Source organism: Stegostoma tigrinum, chromosome 2, assembly GCF_030684315.1.
Source record: "Stegostoma tigrinum isolate sSteTig4 chromosome 2, sSteTig4.hap1, whole genome shotgun sequence".
Taxonomy (NCBI): domain Eukaryota; kingdom Metazoa; phylum Chordata; class Chondrichthyes; order Orectolobiformes; family Stegostomatidae; genus Stegostoma; species Stegostoma tigrinum.
Genome location: NC_081355.1, coordinates 53,830,755 through 53,853,654, shown reverse-complemented (window position 1 = coordinate 53,853,654; position 22,900 = coordinate 53,830,755). Strand labels below are relative to the sequence as shown.

The window sequence follows — 22,900 nt, the reverse complement described above, 5'->3', positions numbered from 1 at the left end:
TGAAATTCTAGCTGAGAATTTCAGTCTTGGCTCTTTCAGAAGTGGGGAGTGTAGCTAAAAATCACCTTGTTCCCTTGCAGTGCAGGATAGTACAGATAGGTCAAACCATGCTTCCTCTTGCAGCAGTCAGTCACCCTGTTCTGAGATTTAAACGTCCAGCAGCACAGGCAAGATTGCTGTGAATGAGTAGTATGTAAGGTAAGTGTGGGCTTAGGGTGGCAGGTGGTTAAGGAGTTACTGTGCCAGATAAGTATGGCATCAGGTGGCTAAGGAGCCAGGGAAATGATGGAGTGTTTAGAGGAGGTGTGAGGATGATGTCTGGGCCAGTGAGGCTTCAGGCCAGTAGGTTCTGGAGTGATGGTGAGGAAATTTAATTGGTGGAAGGGGGTTGTGGCTGTCAAGGTCCCAGGCTGGAAGGGCTCAGGAGAAGAGTAGGTTCATGTGCATTGTGACTCCAGAGCAAACGTCCAATGGAATCTTCAATTTCCCTGCAATTCCCATAGCATCTGCTGTGCCTGGAATGCGAGGCTGCCAACATGCAACACCTACCTGCATTGCTCTGATGACTATTTAGCAACCAAAATATTTGGGCTCATGTTTTCAACAGTGAGGTCTCAAGACACATTCACTTGGTGTTCAGGGTAGCACAATAACCTCATCAGAAATTTAAACTTCCTGAGCAATTAAGGAACCTGTTCACACTTCAGGATTTCACATGGGTCCTAAAGGGCAATTACAATTTAGGTTTAGTCTATCTCCGCTCCAGTACCAGAAGTTCTAGGCCATTGAATTCAAAGCTGTATATGAAGTAGGATATCAGACACTAACCTTTCTGTGCGTCGATGAAAATGGTACTGAACCATTGGTACGTCCTGCAAAAGTAGAATATTATTTCATCACTGTTATCTAGAAAAAGATCAAAACAGCAACAAGACACTATTTTGTCACAAATTTGACACAATATCACTGTTTTTTAAAAAACATTCTCAGCCCTCCGGGGCCAAAATTTATTGAATTTGAAATTTGGTGCAGCACTCAATCTAATTTTTTTTTAAAATTCATACGTACAACATCTCAAATTTCTCTATAGGGAAGAGGTAGTTCAGCTGAGTGGCAAGTCTATGCTTTGGGAGTCTATCTGTGGGCGTTCAGGGCTATGAGTGCAACCCATCAATTATGCCCCAATTGGCCAACACAGCTAGCATGATTTCCACTTAGGGATTAATAAGGCTCTAGTACTGTACTGGAGAAAAGTAAATTATTGCAGAGGGGTTCAATTAACTACTCAAATTAGCAAGATAATTGTATCAGAGATAATAGGAACCGCAGATGCTGGAGAATCCGAGCAGCATCTTTCTAATGAAGGGTCTAGGCCCGAAAAGTAAGCTTTCCTGCTCCTTGGCCTGCTGTGTTCATCCAGCTCCACACCTTGTTATCTCAAATTAGCAAGTTGCATTGTTAGGAACATTAACTAAAAAAAACTTGCATTTTCCCTTTAACCTTTCTAGCTTCACTACCATCACTGATCCTGCACGGCTGCTCTTCAAACTACCTGCCAGATGTTACTTCAGCATCTATACAGCAGCACTCTGATCTTTTAATAGCGTTACTATTTCACAGCATGGGGCAGGCCTACAGTGTTAGCAGATGGCAGACAAGTGTTGTGTTCCATTACACTGCCACTGCCTTGGCAGCCAGTGATCAGTGGAGTTTCGAGGGCTAAGTGTTGGGACCACAATTATTCACATTATACATTAACAATATGGACAAAGGAACTCAGTGAATTGTTGATAAGTTTGCATAGGACATAAAGATAGGTGGACAGGTAGCATTGAGGAAGACTACAGAGGATGGACAAAGAAGTGGCAGATGAGATACGTTGTGGAAAAGTGTAAGGTTATGCAATTTGGTAGTAACGATGTAGACTATTTTCTAAATTGGGAAAGCCATCAGAACGAAGAAGCACAAAGAGACTCAGGAGTCCTAGTTCAGGATTCTCTTAAGGTTTCCATGAAGGTTTAGTTGGCATTTATGGAGGCAAAGGCAATGTACGCATTCATTTCAGTAGGGCTAGCTTACCAGATCAGGGGTGTGCTGTTAAGGCCATACAAAGCTCTGGTCAGATCACATTTGGCATATTGTGAGCAGTTTTGGGTTCCATATCTAACCAAGGATGTGCTAGCCTTGGAGGGAATCTAGAGGAGGTTCACGAGAATGATCCCGGGTACGAAGGGCTAGTCATATGAGGAATGGTTGAGCACTCTGAGTCTGTATTTGATGCAGTTTAGATTAGATTTGATTAGATTCCCTAGTGTGGAAACAGGCCCTTTGGTCCAACAAGTTCACACCGCCCCTTGGAGCATCTCACCCAGACCCATCCCCCTATAACCCACATACCCCTGAACACTACGGGCAATTTAGCATGGCCAATCCACCCAACCTGCACATCTTTGGACTGTGGGAGGAAACCGGAGCACCCAGAGGAAACCCAAGCAGACACAGGGAGAATGTGCAAACTCCATACAGACTGGAATTGAACCCGGGTACCTGGCGCTGTGAGGCTGCAGTGCTAACCACTGAGCCACCGTGCTTTGCCCACCCCCGCCCCCCCGGCACGTGTCTTTAGAAAGTCAACAGTGGGGGTCTCATTTAAACTTATAAAATACGGAGAGGCCTGAATAGAGTGGACGTGGAGAAGTTGTTTTCACTAGTTGCAGAGACCCGGACCCAACAGCACAGCCTCAGAGTAAAAGAACAGCCCTTTAGAACTGAGATGAGGAGGAATTTCTTTAGCTAGAAAGTGGCGAATCTGTGGAATTCATTGCCACAAAAGGTTACAAAGGTCAAGTCACTGAGTATCTTTAAGTCAAAGATGGATAGGTTCTTGATTCGTTGGGGGTTCCAGGGTTACAGAGAGAAGGCAGGGGAACGTAGTTGAGAAACATGTACGCCATGATGGAAAGGCAGAGCAAACTTATCGGGCTGAATGTCCTAATTCTGCTCCTGTAACTCATGGCCTTAAAGTGTTGGAATTTAAGCTTCTATTTCTCAGTCCAACCTGGATATTTTCAGTTTGCAATAATCATTGGTTATAGCCACATAATATAGAAACTTGTTTTTTTTGTCTTCAATTCGGTTAGAAACACCATTATTTTGTCCATCTTCTTATTCTTAAAGTTAAACTTCATGTTCTCTCTGCCCTAAACCCTTTGACCCCTGCTTCGCATTAATCCCAAAGTAACTAGTCAACATAGTATAAAGCTTCTGATTTTCCATTCATCCCAATAGAGATGGAGATAAAATTTAAATTTTGTGTATAGGATTCATAAATGAAAGCTCACATCTAATCACTTCACAGCACATTGTGAATAGAAGGCTGCTGTTACCAAAATGAGGCAGGCCACATCAATCAGCTCATGTATTTATACTTGCCAGCTACTCAGTAGATTTACAATCATTTCGTCTTGTATTATTTCTTGCTCTCCAAATGAGAAATGGAATTTATAAGAAGAGCCAAATGAACCTAGACAATTCTTGTATTTAAATGTCATCCCATGTTTGTTAAATATTTTAAGTTGGCACTTGAGTAAATTTCTCTTGAAAGCTTATTTTTTTAAAAAAAAATCTTTTTTTATCTTTTTTTATTTCTCTCATTGCATTCTTAGGCTTCAGGGTATGCTAACACTGAATAGTGTAGCAGAAAGATTAAAATGCAAACACTATGGCTGAAATTTTAGATCCAATTGGATGTATGCATGGGGGTGATTGAGACTCCAAATTACCTGCACCAGCAGCATGAGGTTTCCTGACACTCCTCCCAGTGCCAGACACATTCACTGAGGCTTGGGGGAGGACATTGTCTGATCATTGAATCATAGAATCCATACAGTGCTGAAACAGGACTTGCAGCCCAACAAGTCCACACCAACTCACAGAGCATCTCACCCAGACCCATCCCCCTATAACCCACCTAATCTACACATCCCTGAACACTACGGACAATTTAACATGGCCATTCCACCTAACCTGCACATCTTTGGACTGTGGAGGAAACCAGAGTACCTGGAGAAAACCCACACAGACACAGGGGAAATGTGCAAACTCCACACAGACAATTGCCCAAGAGTGGAATTGAATCAAGGTCCCTGGTGCTGTGAGGCAGCAGTGCTAACCACTGAGCCACCAGGCCGCCCCAGTGATCTTAACCAATCAGATCTTAACGAATTTGATTACGCTGGTGAAGAAGTTCCTCAAAAATTCATCAATATGAGGTGGGAAGGTGGTGCATGGAATTTTCATTGAAGTGCAACGGTTCCACTGCTTGTCTGGGACAAATCAGGTTAAGGGATGCTGGTACAGAGAAGGGAGCCAGAAAGGTCACACAGGGAATTACCTGAAAAGAATGGGAAGTGTTTAAGGGGACAAGGCCATTGACAAACAAGTGTCCTGGGTGTAGTGTAGACGGTGTAGAGAATGAACACCAAGTGTAAGGATAGTCTGAGAGAGAATAAGCAGTAAATGTATGGACAGTGTGGAGGCATGAAGAGAATAAGCAGTAAGTATACAGATTGTGTGGGGGATTTTTAAGGTTTTAGCAAAGATTTGTAGCTCAGGTTGTGGACAAGGTTGTTGACTTGCTCACCAAGCTGGCTTGTTTTCGTTCAGATATTTCGTCACCGTGTTACGTGATATCATCAGTGAGGCCTCTGATGAAGTGATGTTGTTCTACTCTGCTTGGAATTTATACTGTCTGGTCTGTTATGGTGAGTAGTGTCATTTCCAGTTTTACTCTGTATGGGTTTGTGTATGGGGCCCAATTCTTTATGTTTGTTGATTGCATTATGGTGGAGAATCATGCCTCTAGGAATTCCCATGCGTGTCTATGGTTACCTTGTCCCAGTTAAATTGATGGCCTTCACTGTCTGTCTGTACTGATATTAGGGAGAGTTCGTAGTGCTGTTCCGCTGCTGGCTAACGTTCATGTTTTCTGACAGATAGTTTCCTTCCTGTCTGTCCAATGTAATACTTGTTGCAGTCGTTGCATGGTATTTTGTAAACTACATTTGTTCTTCATGTTTTGGGAATGGGGTCCTTAATCCTTGTGAGTGCTCGTTGTAGAGTGCCTGTGAGCTTGTGTGCTACCATGATTCCTAGTGGTCAAAGGAGTCTCATTGTCAGTTCTAATGTGTTTTTGATGTAGGGCAGTGTGGTGTGTTAGGGCGTAGTGTGTCCTCCTGTTACTGCCTATTTAGTAGGTCCCTGTGGATGAAGTTGTGGGGTTATCCGTTTATAGCGAAGATTTTGTATTGGTATTCTTCCTCTTCCTTGCGTAGTTTTGGCGTGTTGCAGTGAGTGGTAGCCCGTTTAAAATGTGTCCTAATACAGCTTTTTTTCTGGACGTTGGTTGCTGTGGAAGTTGAGGATTTGGTCAGTGTGAGTTGCTTTCCTACAAGCTGATGTTTGGAACTCCCCGTTGGTCATGTTTTCAATTATCCAGAAACAGAGGCTAATTGTTGTTTTCCTCTTCTCTTGTGAATTTAATCCTGGCAAATATGTAGTTGATGAGATGTTGGATCTGTTCTAGTTTGGTGCATTTAATAATGACAAATGTGTCGTCCACAGTTAGGTTGAATGCAGGGGAGGGTAGTGAGTTCTAGTCTTTGCAAGACTGCCTCTGTGATGAGTCCTGACATCGGTGACCCTATGGATTTGCCATTAATCTTTTTGTATACTTGACTATTAAAGTGCAAGTGTGCGGTGAGGCACAAGTCTAGTAGTTTGAGTATGTTGTCATTGTTGATGGAGCTGCTGGTCTGTGTTCCTGCTTCGCCTGGTAATGTGGCCACTGTTACTTTGGCTAGTGAGATATCAACTGATGTGATGTCGAAGGATGACATAATCTCATTGTGACTTATTTTTATGTTCTTGAAGGCATTGAGAAGTTCTTGGGTTGAGTGGATGGAATGAGGTGATCCGTCGACTAGGTGTTTCAGTCTCTGTTGCAGGTCATTGGCCAGTTTGTGTGAAGGTGTGCCTGGTGGCAGACTATACGTCTGAGGGGGATGTCTGTGTACTTTAAGAAATCCATAGAAGCAGGGGGTGTTCGTGCCTTGTGGTTTCATTCTCATGTAGTCTATCTTGGTTATCTGCATCCTTTAGTCTCTTCAGTGTCTGGGTGATCCTATTACCTAGCTGAGGTGTCAGGTCTATCGCCATCTGTTGGTGAGTGTTTGTATCTGTGAGCAGTGCTTGGGCTTACTCAGCGTAGTCCGGTTTGTTCATTATGGCAGTCATGCGCCTTTTGTCCACTGCTAAGATTATAATGTTCTTGGCTTTCTTGAGTTTATCTACTGCTTTTCTCTCTGATGTGTTCAGGGTGTCCCATTCGTTCTTCCAGTTTAGGGTGGGTATTGTCGTTTGTTGGATGGCTTGTTGCATTTCATCTGTGAGTCCGTTGTCTTTTAACATAGCCTCCAGGGTGGCCATGAAGTCTTTTTTGTTTGCATCTTTGTGGTTATAGTTTAGTCTGCATAATAAGACAGTTTTCTCAGTTTCTGTGAGTCATCTGCTGGATAGGTTTCTTATCCATGTGTCAGATTTGTTGTTGTCCCTGTCTTTGTGGTGTATCAGTTTCATAAGTTTCTCCTGTAGTTTGTGTCTCTTCTTAGTTTTAGTCCTGCGTTGATTGATGGTGATGGCCAGTTCTAGGTTTGTAGTCCATTGCTGATCCATAGTGTTTAGATACTGTGATTTTTGTTGTGAAATTTCCCGTTTGTATTTGTAGAGTTGGTTATGGGCACCACTAATCATTACCTGTAGCATCCTGCATCCATTCTGTTCAGCTATTTTGTGTGCCTCTGGGTTGTTGAGTGGAGGTTTGTACTTCATGATGCGGGGCAGTACCTGGTCCCTGAGGCATTCGTGGAGAAAGTGAAGTCGTTCGCAGTTAGAGCTCAGTAAGTTGGTGAAAGTTTCCCATTGTCGGGCAATTTTTAGTGTGTTGCCCCCATAGGTGTTTAAAGTTTTAGTAAAGATTTGTAGTATGGGTTGTGGGAGAGGCTGTCAACTTGTTGCCGAGATAGCTTGTTTTCATTCAGATGTTTCACCACCAGGGTAGGTATACCCATACAGAACAAAACCGGAAATGACACTACTCACTATAACAGACCAAACAGTATAAATTCCAAGTGGAGCAGAACAATATCGCTTCATTGAAGGCCTCACTGATGATGTTGTCTAGCATGGTGTCAAAACGTCTGAATGAAAGCAAGTCAGCTTGGCAAGCATGTTAACAATCTCAGTGTGTGGGATGTGGAGAATGCGCAGCAAGTGTACAGGCAGTGTGGTGGAGTGTGTGGAGAATGAGTAGTGTACAATATGTGAGGGGACATGGAGAATGAATAATAAAGAGTGTGGGAATTTAGAGAATGAGTAGTAGGCGAACCTGATAATTGGGAAGCTACCTGACCCTCAAGAGGCATCAACTGGCAATAGAAGAATAACTCATCTTTTGCATTCAGTGGTGATTGGGCATCAGGATGGCAGAGGAAAAGGACAAAGGACAGAAAGCACCTAGAGGCCATACTCTCAACACTGGATCTACCATTAATGATAAACCTACATTGGATGACCGAAAACCAGTGCCACAACAATGTACAACTCACCAAGCAGATGGTCGCAGAGATAAATGGTAAGGAACATTCTAGAAACAAGTACTCAGGTTAGATTTAGTGGTCATGTGGGAAAAGATGGCTAATTAGGAGAAGCCAGCATGGATTTCTCAAGGGGAAAATAATTAACTAACTTGCTGGAGTTTTTTTAAGAGGTCTCAGAACAGGTCAATGAGGGTAATACTGCTGATGTAGCATTCATTCACTTTTAGAAGGTGTTTGATATAATGCCACACAACAAACTTGCAAGTAAAGTTATAGGCCACAGAATAAAAGGGGCAGTTGCAACCTGGGTACAAAACTGACTGAGTGAAAGGAAACAGAGAGTAGTGGTCAAGAGATTTTTTTTACATTGGAGGAAGATGTTCAGTGGAATTCCACATGGGTCAGTATTGGGATCATTGTATTCAGGTAAAACATATTCATCTTGGTGCGCAGGGGACAATTTCAAAGTGTGCAGATTATATGGAATGTGGAAGAATTGTAAACTGTAAGGAAAACAGTGTAGAATGTCAATAAGTTAGTGGCAGTGGCAGCAGCAGATGAGGCTCAATGCAAAGAAGTGTGAGATGGTTCATTTTAATAAGGAGAACATTGAAAGAAAATAAGAAATAAAGGTTTCAAATCTGAAGGGCGTGCAGGCATGAGAAACCTGCACTCCCTTCAGGACTTATCCATGCACAGATCCTGAAAGGCAGTGGGACAGGTTGATAGAGCAATTAATAAACCACACAATATCCTTGGCCTTTTTAATTGGAAGCATAGAATACAAGACCAAGGAGGCGATTTTGAACTTGTACAAGTCACCTGTTAAATCTCAGCTGGAGCATTGCGCATAGTTTTGGGTGTCACATTACAGGAAGGATTTGGATACATCAGAAAGAGTGCAGAAATGATTCACAAGAATTGTCTCAGAGATGAAAATTTTCAGTTATGAGGATAGACTGAAGAAGACTGTTTTCCTTGGATAGATGAAGCCTACGAGGAACTTTGATAAAAGTTTTCAAAATCATGAGTGGGCTAGATACAGAAGATTGAAAGGAACTATTTCTGCACATAAAAGAATTAAGAACCAGACAGTAAAAATTCAAAATGATTTGCAAAAGATATGGATGAGAGGTGAGAAAAAATATTTTCACACACTGAGTACTTTGAATATGGAATGTACTGCCTGGAAGTGAGGTGGAATCAGGTAGAATTGAAACATTTTGGAGGGTGTTGGATGATTACTGGACAGAAATAATGTGCAAAAATATGGGGGGAAAGCAGTAGATTGGCAGGAAATAATGATGGTCATTTGAAGACCTTGTGACATTGCCACCTCTTCCTGTGCACTAATTCTGTGCTACTCACTGAGTTTTCATCCATCAAACTGCAGATGTTGAGCCAAGGGGGTGACTGTATAATAACAGTGCAGTTAAGATGTGACAGTGCATCTCTGTATCTTAGACATTCCTCTTGGCTCAGTGATGATGAGAGAGAAACTCTTCTAGGGTTGCATCGACATTTGTGGGTTACACAAAAAGGAATCATGAACATAAGTCTTGGACAGTAGAAGCCTCTTCTGCACTGAGCAATTTAGTGTTCGATATCTTATTGCCTTAATAAGAACAATGTCCTCTGTAGTCGTAATCTCTGCCATGAGTGCCCATTTCACCAGGGCCCAACTTGCCTATGATTGCCAAGCCTGGCTAATTCAATCACTTGCTTCTCCATTAGTGTGATGATCTGAAAAAAGGACACCCTCCAATTGTTTGGCCCCCTCTCAGACATTATGTGGCCATTCCTCCTGCAAGGACAAAAGAGAGGGAGATAAAGGCACTGCTGTCCTCAATGCCCAATTGCAGGTACTCCTAGTTGTACAGCCAGGCTTCAAAGAATACACTGAAAATCACTGAGCATATGCTGTGATTTAACAGTAACTTTAGTCATCATCAGAGAGCAAGACAGTGCTAAAAGTGGTAGCGACAGTAATTCAAGACAAATATGTCTCCTGAAAGATCATCGTGAATATAGTGTAAATAAATACTATTCAAGGAAACATCTCCAGGACAGGTTAGAGTTTATCTGAACAGACAAACCCATACCAAAAACATGGTGGTACTGGTGGAGACATCCATCTAGAGTATGTGGCATTTCCCTCTGAAGAATCTCATAAAAATGGTTTGAGAAGACTGGCCAAATATTTTAAGTTGAATATACTGATGTAGCAGGCATGTCAGTTGGTAGCCATGACAACACTAGCTGTGTAGTCACTGCTCCTGCCACAGCCCTTAGCTGTCACCAAAGGACCAATGCAGGTGGATTGATTGCTTCACACCTCTATTTGAAGCAACAGCAGCTCCAGGTCAGAACTTTCCTGTATGCAATAAGCATCATTGCAGAAAATGACCCCCTCTCAGACAAGGTGTTTGCAAGATCTCAAAGACTTTCAGTCAATCTCACCAGCATGCAATGTCTATTTTAGCCCCAGGAAAAACCTGCTTTTCAAAACTTAATGCTGGAGAGGTCAGTCCAACAAGCCAGGCAGGCCACACATAAACAGAATGTAATTTTGGGCAAATCCTGCCTACTAGTTGGATAGAACCAAAGATGTCCACTCTACCCACTAAAAAAAAGCCCACCTGTCAGGGAAAAAGTGGGATGTGCTTTCTAAAATACTTGCATTGCAAGAAGGCAATGCCGATGGTGTGACAGGAGGCGCAGATGATTCTTACGATGGTGATATTGGATACTTCCAACAGTCTTGTTTATTTTCAAATTACAACACAACACAGTCCCTGACGACACAGAGAGCTTGTGGAATAGAATAAGAAGAAGATAATATTGCCCACTATAGACTTCATAAGCCTATTGAATCCATGGAATGCATAAAGAATACAACAAGGAATTTTGGTCAGATATTCCATAACAAAAGCTTTGATTTTGTATTAAAGATGCATACATGAATGGCAGAGCAAAGGTCTGCAATGATTGAAATGGAGGCTTTGGCTGTCACATGGGCTTGGGACAAATTATCTAATTGACTGAGGTATACTTTCAGATTGAGGATCCAATGACTCAGGCTTCATTTGATGTTTTATAACTACATAACCATCTGTATTCCAAGGAAAACACAAACTTTGTTAGTTTTTCACCATATTTAAATGAAGGGAAATGTTTGGCAACAATCAAGATTCCTGCAATCTTTATGTCTCTGCATGCAAATAGATTAGCAGATGGTGGCAACAGGTGAACAGATCCCAGCATTGAAGAATAGCCAGCAATCAGACAGCATGCAGAGAGCAGCAACAGAGCACAGACAGTATGGAGAAGATATTGCCATTACCTGAGTGATGCGAGCAAGTTCAAACCAAAATGAACAGTGATTGAATTGGCATTTACAAGGCATCACACCTCAAGCTGAAAAGCCTCGTAAGGAGCAGGTCAGTACTCTTTTCTGAGCCATGGGAGATTGTGCAGATGGCATTCTTGTCAGACAAAGGATTCATAAGGAAATAGGTGCATCTGTCGAAGTACTTAAAACATTCAATGCCTACTTCAAGCTTTCAAAAAATACCCTTGATGAAGTATAATTAGCACTTCCAGTAAGCAGGAGAGTGTGTAAATTTGTTCATTAATGATCTATACTGGCTGTCAAAAATTATGAACATCCAACTTGAAGGAAGAATTAATCAGGAGCTGAAATATGGTGGAGGTCTTAAAAGGGACATGATTGGATTTCTAGCATTCAAAGGATGTCTTGCCAATGTCTAAGGGTAAACAACTGAGCAGGCAAGCAGAGGTTTGAAAACAGAACTATATAGCAATTTCAGGTGACAGGGAGATTTCTTCTTTAAAACAGGACTGACTGATTTGTTGGTGTCTGGAATAAAGCATGGCTGCAGTGATACTGTCTCCACAGTAATGATTGCCATGGTGAGTTAAAATGGGCTAACACTTCAGTTCTTTCACAGCTGCTCCCATTTCTCCAGTCACTAATTGGTTGTCAAACCTATCTTCATACCAATAAAGTAATCATCCCTGTGAAACTCATGCTTATTTCTGTTTGGGTCTACAAACAATTTTGATTTTTGTTTCGGGGAAGACCTGGGGTGAAATATTACTTGGAGGTGGTGGCCTGGATGCCCAGCTTAAAAGTCAGAAAGATGCCAAGCTCTGCTTTCAATTGGGAAAGGGTCCACCAGAGTGGGGAGGTGAGTGAGGGAGGGGCACCTGCATTGGACAAGTCCTGAAAAGGGAAGATACCAACCTCAGCAAGGCTGCAAGGTTTTCCCTTGGTTTTACCTGGTAATTTCACCACATGTCTGGGCACCTCCTCACTGCTCATAAAATAACACAATGCAAGGAGGAGACCCTTCAGTAGATTGTATCTGTTCACATCAGAGCCTCTGTTCATTCAAAGGAGGGCTACCAAAACTCCCCCACAGATGTCATGCCTCTTAATTTTATGTCCCTCACCCTAACCTCTCCCCCTGCCATTCTACCTATCCCTTTCCCAGCTGTTGAGTGAAATGTTCCATCCCTAGTGTAAACAAATTTCTGACAAAGATTGTGTCTCCTTTCATTTTACAGTTTTTCAGATGCTCCATTAAACTTTTCATTCACTTCTAATCACAATTATCCCATTACTATCAGTTGCTTTAAGAGGATAGAATGACATTTCAGAGCAGCCACATTACACTAGCAGCACATAGATTTCAGCCTTTTCGATTTAATGTTGCAAATTGTTGCAACTGCAGTTCCAAATTATGGATTGTAGAGAAACAATTCAATCATGGTATTCACCAGCACTGATAGAAAACTACTGTGGCTTAGACAGGGTTGTAAGATCTAGAAACCTAACATACTTTCAAAAAGGTATGGCTGTCCCTCTGAATTTAAATGACATATAAACATTATAGATTAATCTAGAAAACTCATGACTGGATACCAGGACTGTCCAGCATCAAGTGTTTGAAATTTTATCTCACATTTTTCATTGTCAGCATCATGCATCACAGTTGGGAACAGATTAGACATGAATGGAAATTTCCTCCTTTCCTTTCCAGCAATGTTTAATTCTCGTGACACAATTGCTGCCTGGATGTCACATTCTCAACATTGACCTGAAGGCTAGCAAGTAATGTCCCCCTGTAAGTAGGTTGGCTGCCAGAGGTGATGTAAAATTGCATGGAAAGACGGGAGGCACTATGCCTGTTGCCTGCTGGCCTCTACTGGAGGTATGTATCAGGCAGTGCACCCATTCTTGTGCCAGTTGAGGCATTCAAGTAGCTAATTAATGGCCTCTTCTCACTACTACTGATAATTTATCAGGGTGCTCATGCCAGGTGGCTACCGGCTGGGGTGGCAGAAGGATGTTTGATTATGGACTCAATGGAGGTACATTTGATTCAAATCATTGTTGAAGCTTACCTCCTACTCTAACTTCTAAGTCTTCTATTCACGGTAAAACATCTTGCCAGGACCTGGCAGAATGGCTTCTCCAAAACTGCTCCAACCTACCTAGTTTTACAGATTCCTTCATGACACCTTGTCAGGACTGACGATAGTTCCAGTGGTGGCCACCAAACCTTGTGACAATGCCAGTACTGGAGAGCTGCCAGTCATGCACAGCTTTCTGATTGGCAGCATTTCATCGTAGTGAGACTTCTTCCCACATGGGGAGTGTGGGTAAGCCACAACCTCAATGTCTGTAAAATTCATTCATGGTCTCCACAGCCAGCGGAAATGAGCTCACCCTGATATTTCTGCCAGTGGGGCAGTTGGCCACCACCTCTGCAAAAAACTCCGGCCTAAGTTCCTTCCAGGCAATTCCATATAACCTTGGAGATCTGTATATACAAGACTCTCTTATGTTAGGATCCTTGGTTACATGGGCTTTCACTTGTATATTTGCATGCATCTCCACAAACTGTCTACAACCTCACTCGAGAACACAGAATCACCATTTGGCCCATTGAGTCTGCACGAGCCCTTCGAAGACCCTGCACTATCCCTGTAACCCTACACTTCCCATGACCAGTCCACTTAAAGTGCTCATCTTTGAACCAGAGGTGGAAAACTGGTGCACCTGGAGGGAACTCACCCAGGCACACGGAGAACGCGCAAACTCCACAAAGACAGTCACCCAAGGATAGATTCGAACCCAGGGTCCCTAGAGCTGTGAGGTAGCAGTGCTAACCAGTCAGCCACCGTGCTGCCCCATGCAGCAATTTAAGAATACATACAAATAAACACAATAATAGTGCCAATCAATACAGCACATATACAAACAAATCTTATGGTTTTCTATTTATGGATACTTCTCTAAAATTGTTTTGTTGTTGTACAGTAATCAGCTTTCGACAAAAGTAAGAATTATAGAAAAGCCTCCCAAAAAATAAAATACACTAGCTCATCCTTACAACTGTGTTGATTTTTCCATTTTCAGTTGTCATACTGTCTCGATGGTGTAAATGTGCAAAGGGTTTGGCTGCTCCCCAGGACTCCAGATATCTGGTCATACGAACAGAGGCTCTCATTTTGGCTCCATCTGCAGTGTGCCTATGTCTGTAATGTTGTTGAGGGCTACGTCTCTCCACCTATAAATTTTAAAATGAGGACATTAAAAAAATCAGCACTTCGTAAAGGTTACAAAATCAAACTGCACAGTCTTCATGAAAATACACATTATCAGAACACAAAGTTAAGGAGATCTAGGACCACACATACCTGAAAGAAATCTTGTTACCAGCACACTATATCAAAATGTCAAGCTTTTAAACCATTACTATTTACCAATTTTTAAAAAATCTATGCCATGAGCCACAGTTCTTTACACATACAGACATATTAAAAGCTGTAGGAGTTCAACTTTTAACATAAATGTGTTCTTCAGCTGTAAACTGGAAACCTGTGTGGAACAGACAGGTCTGCCACATCAGTAAAATAATCATTAGCTGCATTTGTTTCACCAAGGATTCTGATTTTAACTGCATTGCACTTCAGCTCCCCAGATTTTGCGAAACCTGTCAGGAAACAGAAGGCAAGAGAACACTGGGATTTAACCAAGCTAAGTAATCAAAAGGAAAGAAATTCTTTAATGACTGTGTTCTGACATACACTTTTATGCTCAACTGATAGACTTCTACTCATAGCAGGTGCTTTCACTACTTTTCAGGGAATGTTTCATGTTTTGAACAGCATTTCTGCAAATGCTGTATTTGAACTGGATTTTCCAGATTTCAATTTTCAAAGCAACATGGAAGTCACCATTGCAGCTGTTGGGTCCCAGAAATAAGCGGAGGACCAGTGATTTGCTCCTCAACCACCTGCCACTTCACATAACAGAGGAGATAATCACAGAGCTCTGATTTATAGCAAGGGATATCTCCCAATCTCGGGTATACAGGCTTAGAATATGTTTCCTGAACACCAGTGCCTCAGTGGACATTTTTGAGAAAGATATTAGCCATGGTCAAATGGTGGAGCAGGCATGATGGGCCAAATGGCTTAATTCTGCCTCTATATCTTGTGGTCTTCAAGTGGTCATGGACATTTGCAGCCTCCTAGAAGAAGCATCATAATGCAACATTAGACACCAACGATGTAAGGTCATACTTGTAGAGAAATTCAAAAACTGGGTCAGGGGAGAGGCAGATGTAGAAAGGTTTAGGGAGAGAATTCCAAGGCTTAAGGTTGAGGTGACTTAAGGTAGCATCACCAATTGTGTGGCTGGAGGAGGCTGGAAGTGATGGGGAAGGGGGTGGGATAAGGCCATGGATGGAGTTTAAATAAAGAATGAGAATTTTCAAATTGAAGCACACATTAACTGAGAGTTAATGTAAGATAGCAATCACAAACGGGTGCTGGATGAATAGAACTTACCATTATTAAAAAATGAAATACTGCATTTTAAATGACCTCACATTTGTGCAGAATATATAATATGGAACCCATATTATGCATTGGAATAGACAAATTTAGAGATAACAAAAGCAAACCTGAGAGATTCAGTAGCAGATAAACTGATGTAGGGATGAAATTAGATGATGTTATGTAAGTGGGTATCCGTCATCTCAGTATTTTGGTAGACAATGAGATTATGTTTGTAGGACCTTAAAATCAGTTGCACACAAATGCATCTCACAGATGACCAAATGTCAATGCTAGATCCAGCACGTAATGCACTTTGCTTCTAAGCAAGCCCACTGAAATGAGTGAGAGTTTGAATTCTGTTTCTCTGAGTCACAAATTGCACATATGCCAATCAAGGCACCCCAAATTACGCAGGAGCTGTCTTCAACAATTTATTTTCAGCTGATCAGCAACTGTCATAAGATCATAATAAATGTCAGCAGTGATTAGGAGGTGGGTCAGGGATAATAAAAACAGTGAGGCTTGTGTCTCTATGGGACTCCAGGATCTTTGGCTGAGAAGCCTCTCAATTGTGCTGACTGGTCTCCAGCAAATGGAGCCAGTAAATATAGATCATCCCAATTGACAGTTTGAAACCATTGGCCCAGAATCACATAATTGCTGCAGTGCAGAAGGAAGCCATTCAATCTATCTTGTCTGGCAAGCAAAACTTTACACAATGTTTCAAGATGAAGTTTAACTGGGGTCCTATATAAATTGAGCGTACTCTCCCTGCTGTTGCACTCAAGGCCATAGTTAGAGAAGCTTATAATACATAAATGCTTTAATAATTGCTCTCTAACTGGCTTGCAAACTTTGTGGGCTTATTCACATCTCCACCAAGATCTCTCTGTCCCTGCAAACTTTACAACTGAACTTATTTTATACTGACATTCCATGTTAAAAAAATGTATCAGCTTATTCTTCTTTATATTGAACTTCAACTGGTAACCATCTACCCTCTCCACCAAATCCATTACATGTTGTGGTCTGGATACTGCATAAGGCCAGTTTCAAGTTGCAGATCTGTTTGTACAATATAAATGACCAAGTGATGTGCAATTATCTGACAAAGCCACAGTTGTAAAGTGTATCATACCAAAACCTGAGCCCAGAAACAGCTCGAGGGTTCATTACTTCTCTCCTTCACACTGTAAGTGAGCTGCAGATTGCATGGAAACAGCTACATACACACCCTGTGCCTGCTAAGGCTACCACAGATATTCAGACCTCCCAGTAGAGTTTGAAGATATGGGCAACTTCCTAAGGAAACCTGTGAGAAGCCCAAACACTAATGCCAAGGTAAGTTACAACAGATGTCATACAAGTTGTAGTTAAACAAGCAACTGAATTGCTGAAGACGCAATATATGTGCCTTAAGAGACCTGGAAACACTTTTTAGTATGTTCCTTGCAGAACACTGCACAGCAATAAGGATTAATACTTCAGGAGGAGGAAGTTGACATGCACTCTACATTTTGTCAGAGGAGGAAAAGAAGCGACAGGAGGAGCCAGAGTGGAATTGCTCTGAAGAGAGCTGTATCTTCCATTTGACAATGCTACTATTGCTCAATCTTCTCTGCCATGGCCTACCTACACATTCATTCTTACCAAGGGTTGGAGAGTTGTTGCTGCATTTCAACAAGTTACTGAATGGCTAAGGTGAGGTTTTTAAAATCTTTAATAATGTGGCAGATTGAGTGCATGGGCCTTTGGTCGGGCCCAGGTTGCTAGCTACATCTACCACATAGATGTAGACACCATGGCACTCATACTTTGAACAGAGTTTTCAATCTCTTCAGCATCATGTGTAGCACAGCTGGAAAGGTTGACAGAAACTCTGCTGCTATTTTCTCTATTTTCTGCTGCTACTCATTTTCAGCTATGACCCTGACGTCTCACATCTGCATTTGATAAGGAAGAGCTGGGAGGATTCTACGCCCTCTGATGGAGACCTCTACTTTGTTTCTCCTGTCTCCATCACTTGAACTCTGCACAGTGATGTCAGATTCATTATGTAATGACTCACTCCTCTCTTGACAGCCCTACAAAGAAATAGATATCTCAGCTGGAAAGGGTGCACACCGTCCAAAAGTGTATCTTCAGAATGAATCATCAACTGTATGGTGTTTTCATCCTCCTCATATACCAAAATCGGAGAACAATTGGAAGGTCCAGGTGAGATGAAAGGTCTAAATCAACCTGACAAGAGAGAGAGTTATAACTCATCTTTGGGCCGATCATCATATTTCAGTCGCAACTGACCTGAACAGAATTTTAGTCCATGTTGTCTGCCATGTGGCTGTGTTATACTTAATTGGTAACCAAATCGTTTGGAGGCCTCTGTCTCTAGCTCCAATGTAGTTGACTTTTAACTGACCTCTGGGCAATGAGGATGGAGAGTAGATGCTGGCCTAGCCAGTGACACCCACATCCCATGAATGAGTAACAATAATTCCTGGGCAAATATCGGAGGCTGCCCTTGGCCTACTTATCAAGTCCCCTGACTGAAAGATGTTTCTTGACTGACGGCTTTCAGATATGGCCAATCAGGTAATACACATGCAATGTGTTTGCCAAATACTGCAGCTGTGAGACTGGCACCACATTGTGCCATACTGCAAAATGTGCACATCATTGACTGATATCTACTGACAACCACAAGAAGCTGCCTGGCTTTGTGTCTGCACTGAGCAGCAAGGCAAGACCAAGTACTTTGAGAACAAAAACCAAAATTGCCAGAAAATCTCAGCAGGTCTGACAACATCTGTTGAGAGAAAACAGAGTTAATGTTTCAGGTCTAGTGAACCTTCTGCAGAACCGAAGTACTTTAAGCCTTTAGGCTTTAGCTGAAGTGGCAAAGCATGAAAATGGCAAGGCTGCTGGAGGTGCTGTGAGCATTAAGGTAGGCATAAGAGAGTAAGTGAGGAGCCCTGAGATGAACCCTTGTAGTTTGTTCTTCAGGAGAGAAGTTCTATATTCCTTCTGCTAACCTCCTCTTCTACTTACAGCCATGCCAAACTCTTTTCTGAGGCATCTTGCTTCCTCTTTTCAGAGGAACACATCATTAAAGCCCACATCATTATCACCACTCTCTAGTCCTAGTTTCACCTGCTAACGGAAACAACCTCCCTACCTCCACCTTTTCTATTCCCTTCGTAATCTTGTATGTTTCTATAAGATTTCCCCTCATTCTTCTCAATTCTAGTGAGTATAATCCCAGTCTACTCAAGTCTCTCCTCATAATCCAACCCTCTCAACTCTGGAATCAACCAAGTGAATCTCCTCTGCACCCCCTCCAGTGCTAGTATCTCTCTTCTCAAGTAAGGAGACCAAAACTGCACACAGTACTCTAGGTGTGGCCTCACCAGGACCCGAAACAGCTGCAGCATAGCCTCCCTGTTTTTAAACTCCATCCCTCCAGCAATGGCAGACAAAATTCCATTTGTCTTTTTAATTACCTGCTGCGCCTGCAATCCTACTTTTAGCGATTCATGCACAAGGACACACAAGTCCCTCTGCACAGCAGCGTGCTGCAACATTTTACCGTTTAAAACATAGTCCATTTTGCTGTTATTCCTACCAAAATGGATGACCTCACACTTATCAACATTGTACTCCATCTGCCAGTCCTTTGCCCACTCACTTAGACTATCTATATCGCTCTGCAGACTTTCAGTGTCTTCTGCACAATTTGCTCTACTATGCACCTTAGTGTCATCTGCAAATTTTGACACACCACACTTAGTTCCCAACTTTAAATAGGGTTCCTCTAAATGTTGGAGCTATAGAAGATTGCTGCAGATTTTCTTCATGTTTGGTCATGAATTGGACTGAAATGTTTAGATGCTCACAATGTGGGTGAATGGGTCTGAAAATTAAAATTCATCCCGAAGTCTTGAACATTTGCTCTTCAAACTTATTTACGTGGTGTGTGCCTCCTTAAGAGAATATATACTGTCAATAATGAAAAAAATAATTCCACTGACAGATTTCTCAGTCATGTAAACTGTCAACTCTATACTTCCATCAGACAACTGGCCAAAAATAGTATTTTAAAATGTATACTTTTAAAAGCAATGGTGTTGTCAGCATTATAACATGCAGCAAAAACTGCTACGGATCAAAACAAAATGCAGAATACACAACTGGAATATTGCACAGCAGTTGTACAGTAGTAATATTTTCAAGGACAGGGTCCATTTGAAAAGATAATGCAACCTGCAGCTTTGTCTAGAATCAGAAGATTCAATGAATATGTAATAAAGCATATTCTTATTCTTCCAAGTCATTCATTTCCCGAGACAATTTTATATTTCCAAAACAAAATTCCCATTTTAGATGAAAAGCAACCTTTCTCAGCATTACTTGTATAGTTGGTGTATTCCCAAGGCAAATTCTTATTTAAATATTTACATAATATTTTAAAGCAAATAAAGGGTGGAATTTAATCTAGCTGCCTGAGACCCACCCTGCAGCTGGTGAGCTTGTAAGAATCTTAGATAATGGGAACTGCAGATGCTGGAGAATCCGAGATAACAAAGTGTGGAGCTGGATGAACACAGCAGGCCAAGCAGCATCTTAGGAGCACAAAAGCTCCTAAGGTGCTGCTTGGCTTGCTGTGTTCATCCAGCTCCACACTTTGTTATCTCTCAATGTAAGAATCTTGTACTGTTTTCTTCAGAAATGACTCATCCCATATTAAGAGTCAGTCAGGCACTAAGCTGGCCAGTGACTGACTGGCCTTTCCTAGCTCAGGATCCACTTTGGAAACCCTCAGAGGATAGTAACTCTTTGTGTAAGCAGCAACACAGGGGAAGCAGTGGTAGCTGCTGGCAGTCCTTCCACAGAGGCTTAAACTTAGTGAGGGACCCAGTCCCTAAGTAAAAGAGAGGAAATGGGGTAACAGGGTGAGGGTTCTCTTGCTGGAGTGGGGTGGGGAGGCAGGGAAATTAACAAATGGCCTACAGCTCACCCCCTGTACCCCAATTTTTAAAAATTTCATTGACAGGATGTGGGTGCTGCTCGTTAGGCTAGCACTTATTACCCATCCCTAATTTCTCAGAGGGCAGCTATGAATCAATCACATTGCTGTAGGTCTGGAGTCACGTGTAAGGCAGACCAGGTAAGGATGGCAGTTTCCTTCCCTAAAGGACATTAATGAACCAGACGGATTTTTATGACAATCAACCGTAGTTACACAGTCACCATTTATTTTTAATGAACTAAAATTTCATCATTTTCCATGGTAAGATTCAATCCCACTCTCTCAGAACATTAACCTGAGGTTCTAGGTTTCTAGTTCTGTGACATAACCACTAGACAACTCCTGCTCTTTCCTGATAATTCATTATTTGATAGGGTACTGACAAGGGGACGTACACGGGAATCTTGAAAACAAACTCAACAGCATTTACTCACGTAGCAATTGCTCCACCTGCCCTTGTTTGAAAGTCAGCAGCAGTGGACTGAAGGCCTTTATTAGGAATTGTTTGCCTAATTAATAGCCAGGTAGGAAGGCCATCCAGGAGCCTTCCGCACTGGACTTAATTAGGTCAGAGATGGGAAGGCATCAGGGTTCCCCACTCCACACAACGTAACATAGTAAATGTGATCTCCGCCCTCCATGAGATGCACAAGCAAGGGCATTCAGGAGTGTATTGGTATGAACAGGTTATTAAATACCAATTACTTTTGGACAATATCTCTGGCCTTAAAAAAATTAGTTCACAGTTGCAGGCCTGGATTTTCTGTGGATGATAGCAATGCAACTTCAGGTGCTTCTGTGAGCCCTAACTAGATTTTTGATCCATCAGGTAATGAGGGCCAGCAGCTTTACCACTGCAGCAGCGCCATCAAGAGTGGTGGTCACAGCTGGAAATGCTCCTGTTCTGGAGCTGTGGCATGGTCACCAGTCTGGAACCATAGTAAGTGGGTTCTGGCCCACTAAGGTCAGTTAGGCAGGCTCAGGCTAAGGGAAAGTGGGAAATGCGGGAGCGGGATGGGGAGGTTCTGCCGTGGTGTGGTCCTTGCCAAAAGCGGTCTCTTTGTGGGCCATTTGAAGTCCGCAATGGCAATCCCTCATGTGACAAGAGGCCCCACTGATAAAACACTAGTGATGGCATGAATAAATCTTTAGCTGACCCTTATTTGGCCTGGAGGGTTATTCATTAGTCAAATGCCAGTGATCATGGTAAGATCATCCTGTCTTCCATGCCTTCCTATCCAATTTTTCAACTCATGTCCCCTGCAACCCCTAGAGTTCTAGCCCATATCCTATACCTTGTAAAATTCTGGATATGGAGCTTCATTTAAGTAAAGGAAATGTAATGCTAGGGATTTTTAAAAGCATCAAATTATAAACAGGGAGAGCGGGAACCTCCGATGCCGGAGAATCTGAGAAAATGAGGTGTAGAGCTGGATGAACACAGGGGGCCAAGTAGCATCAGAGGAGCAGGAAAGCTGACTTTTTGGGTCTGGACCGTCCTTCATTTTTTCTGAAGGGTCCAGTTCCAAAACGTCAGCTTTCCTGCTCCTCTGATGCTACTTGGCCCTCTGTGTTCAACCAGCTCCACACCTTGTTATCTCAAATTACAAGATAATAAAATGTGAGGCTGGATGAACACAGCAGGCCAAGCAGCATCTCAGGAGCACAAAAGCTGACGTTTCGGGCCTAGACCCTTCATCAGAGAGGGGGATGGGGTGAGGGTTCTGGAATAAATAGGGAGAGAGGGGGAGGCGGACCGAAGACGGAGAGAAAAGAAGATAGGTGGAGAGAGCTTAGGTGGGGAGGTAGGGAGGGGATAGGTCAGTCCAGGGAAGACGGACAGGTCAAGGAGGTGGTATGAGGTTAGTAGGTAGATGGGGGTGTGGCTTGGGGTGGGAGGAAGGGATGGGTGAGAGGAAGAACAGGTTAGGGAGGCAGAGACAGGTTGGACTGGTTTTGGGATGCAGTGGGTGGAGGGGAAGAGCTGGGCTGGTTATGTGGTGCAGTGGGGGGAGGGGACGAACTGGGCTGGTTTAGGGATGCGGTGGGGGAAGGGGAGATTTTGAAGCTGGTGAAGTCCACATTGATACCATTAGGCTGCAGGGTTCCCAAGCGGAATATGAGTTGCTGTTCCTGCAACTTCCGGGTGGCATCATTGTGGCACTGCAGGAGGCCCATGATGGACATGTCATCTGGAGAATGGGAGGGGGAGTGGAAATGGTTTGCGACTGGGAGGTGCAGTTGTTTGTTGCGAACTGAGCGGAGGTGTTCTGCAAAGTGGTCCCCAAGCCTCCGCTTGGTTTCCCCAATGTAGAAGAACCCACACCAGGTACAGTGGATGCAG

The 22,900-nt window shown here is 42.7% G+C and overlaps 1 protein-coding gene across 3 annotated transcripts in view; it reads right to left on the bottom strand.

Annotated features, from left to right (window-relative positions):
- The window catches only part of LOC125448020 (adenylate cyclase type 2-like), a 591,455-nt gene that overhangs the window by 96,696 nt on the left and 471,859 nt on the right, over positions 1–22,900 (bottom strand). For all 3 annotated transcript variants that reach the window (XM_059653944.1, XM_059653945.1, XM_059653950.1), the window contains 2 exons: positions 14,078–14,254; positions 829–872 (listed from right to left, as the gene is read on the bottom strand). In XM_059653944.1, the coding sequence (XP_059509927.1) occupies positions 829–872; positions 14,078–14,254 (221 nt within the window). The remainder of the gene's footprint in view (positions 1–828; positions 873–14,077; positions 14,255–22,900) is intronic.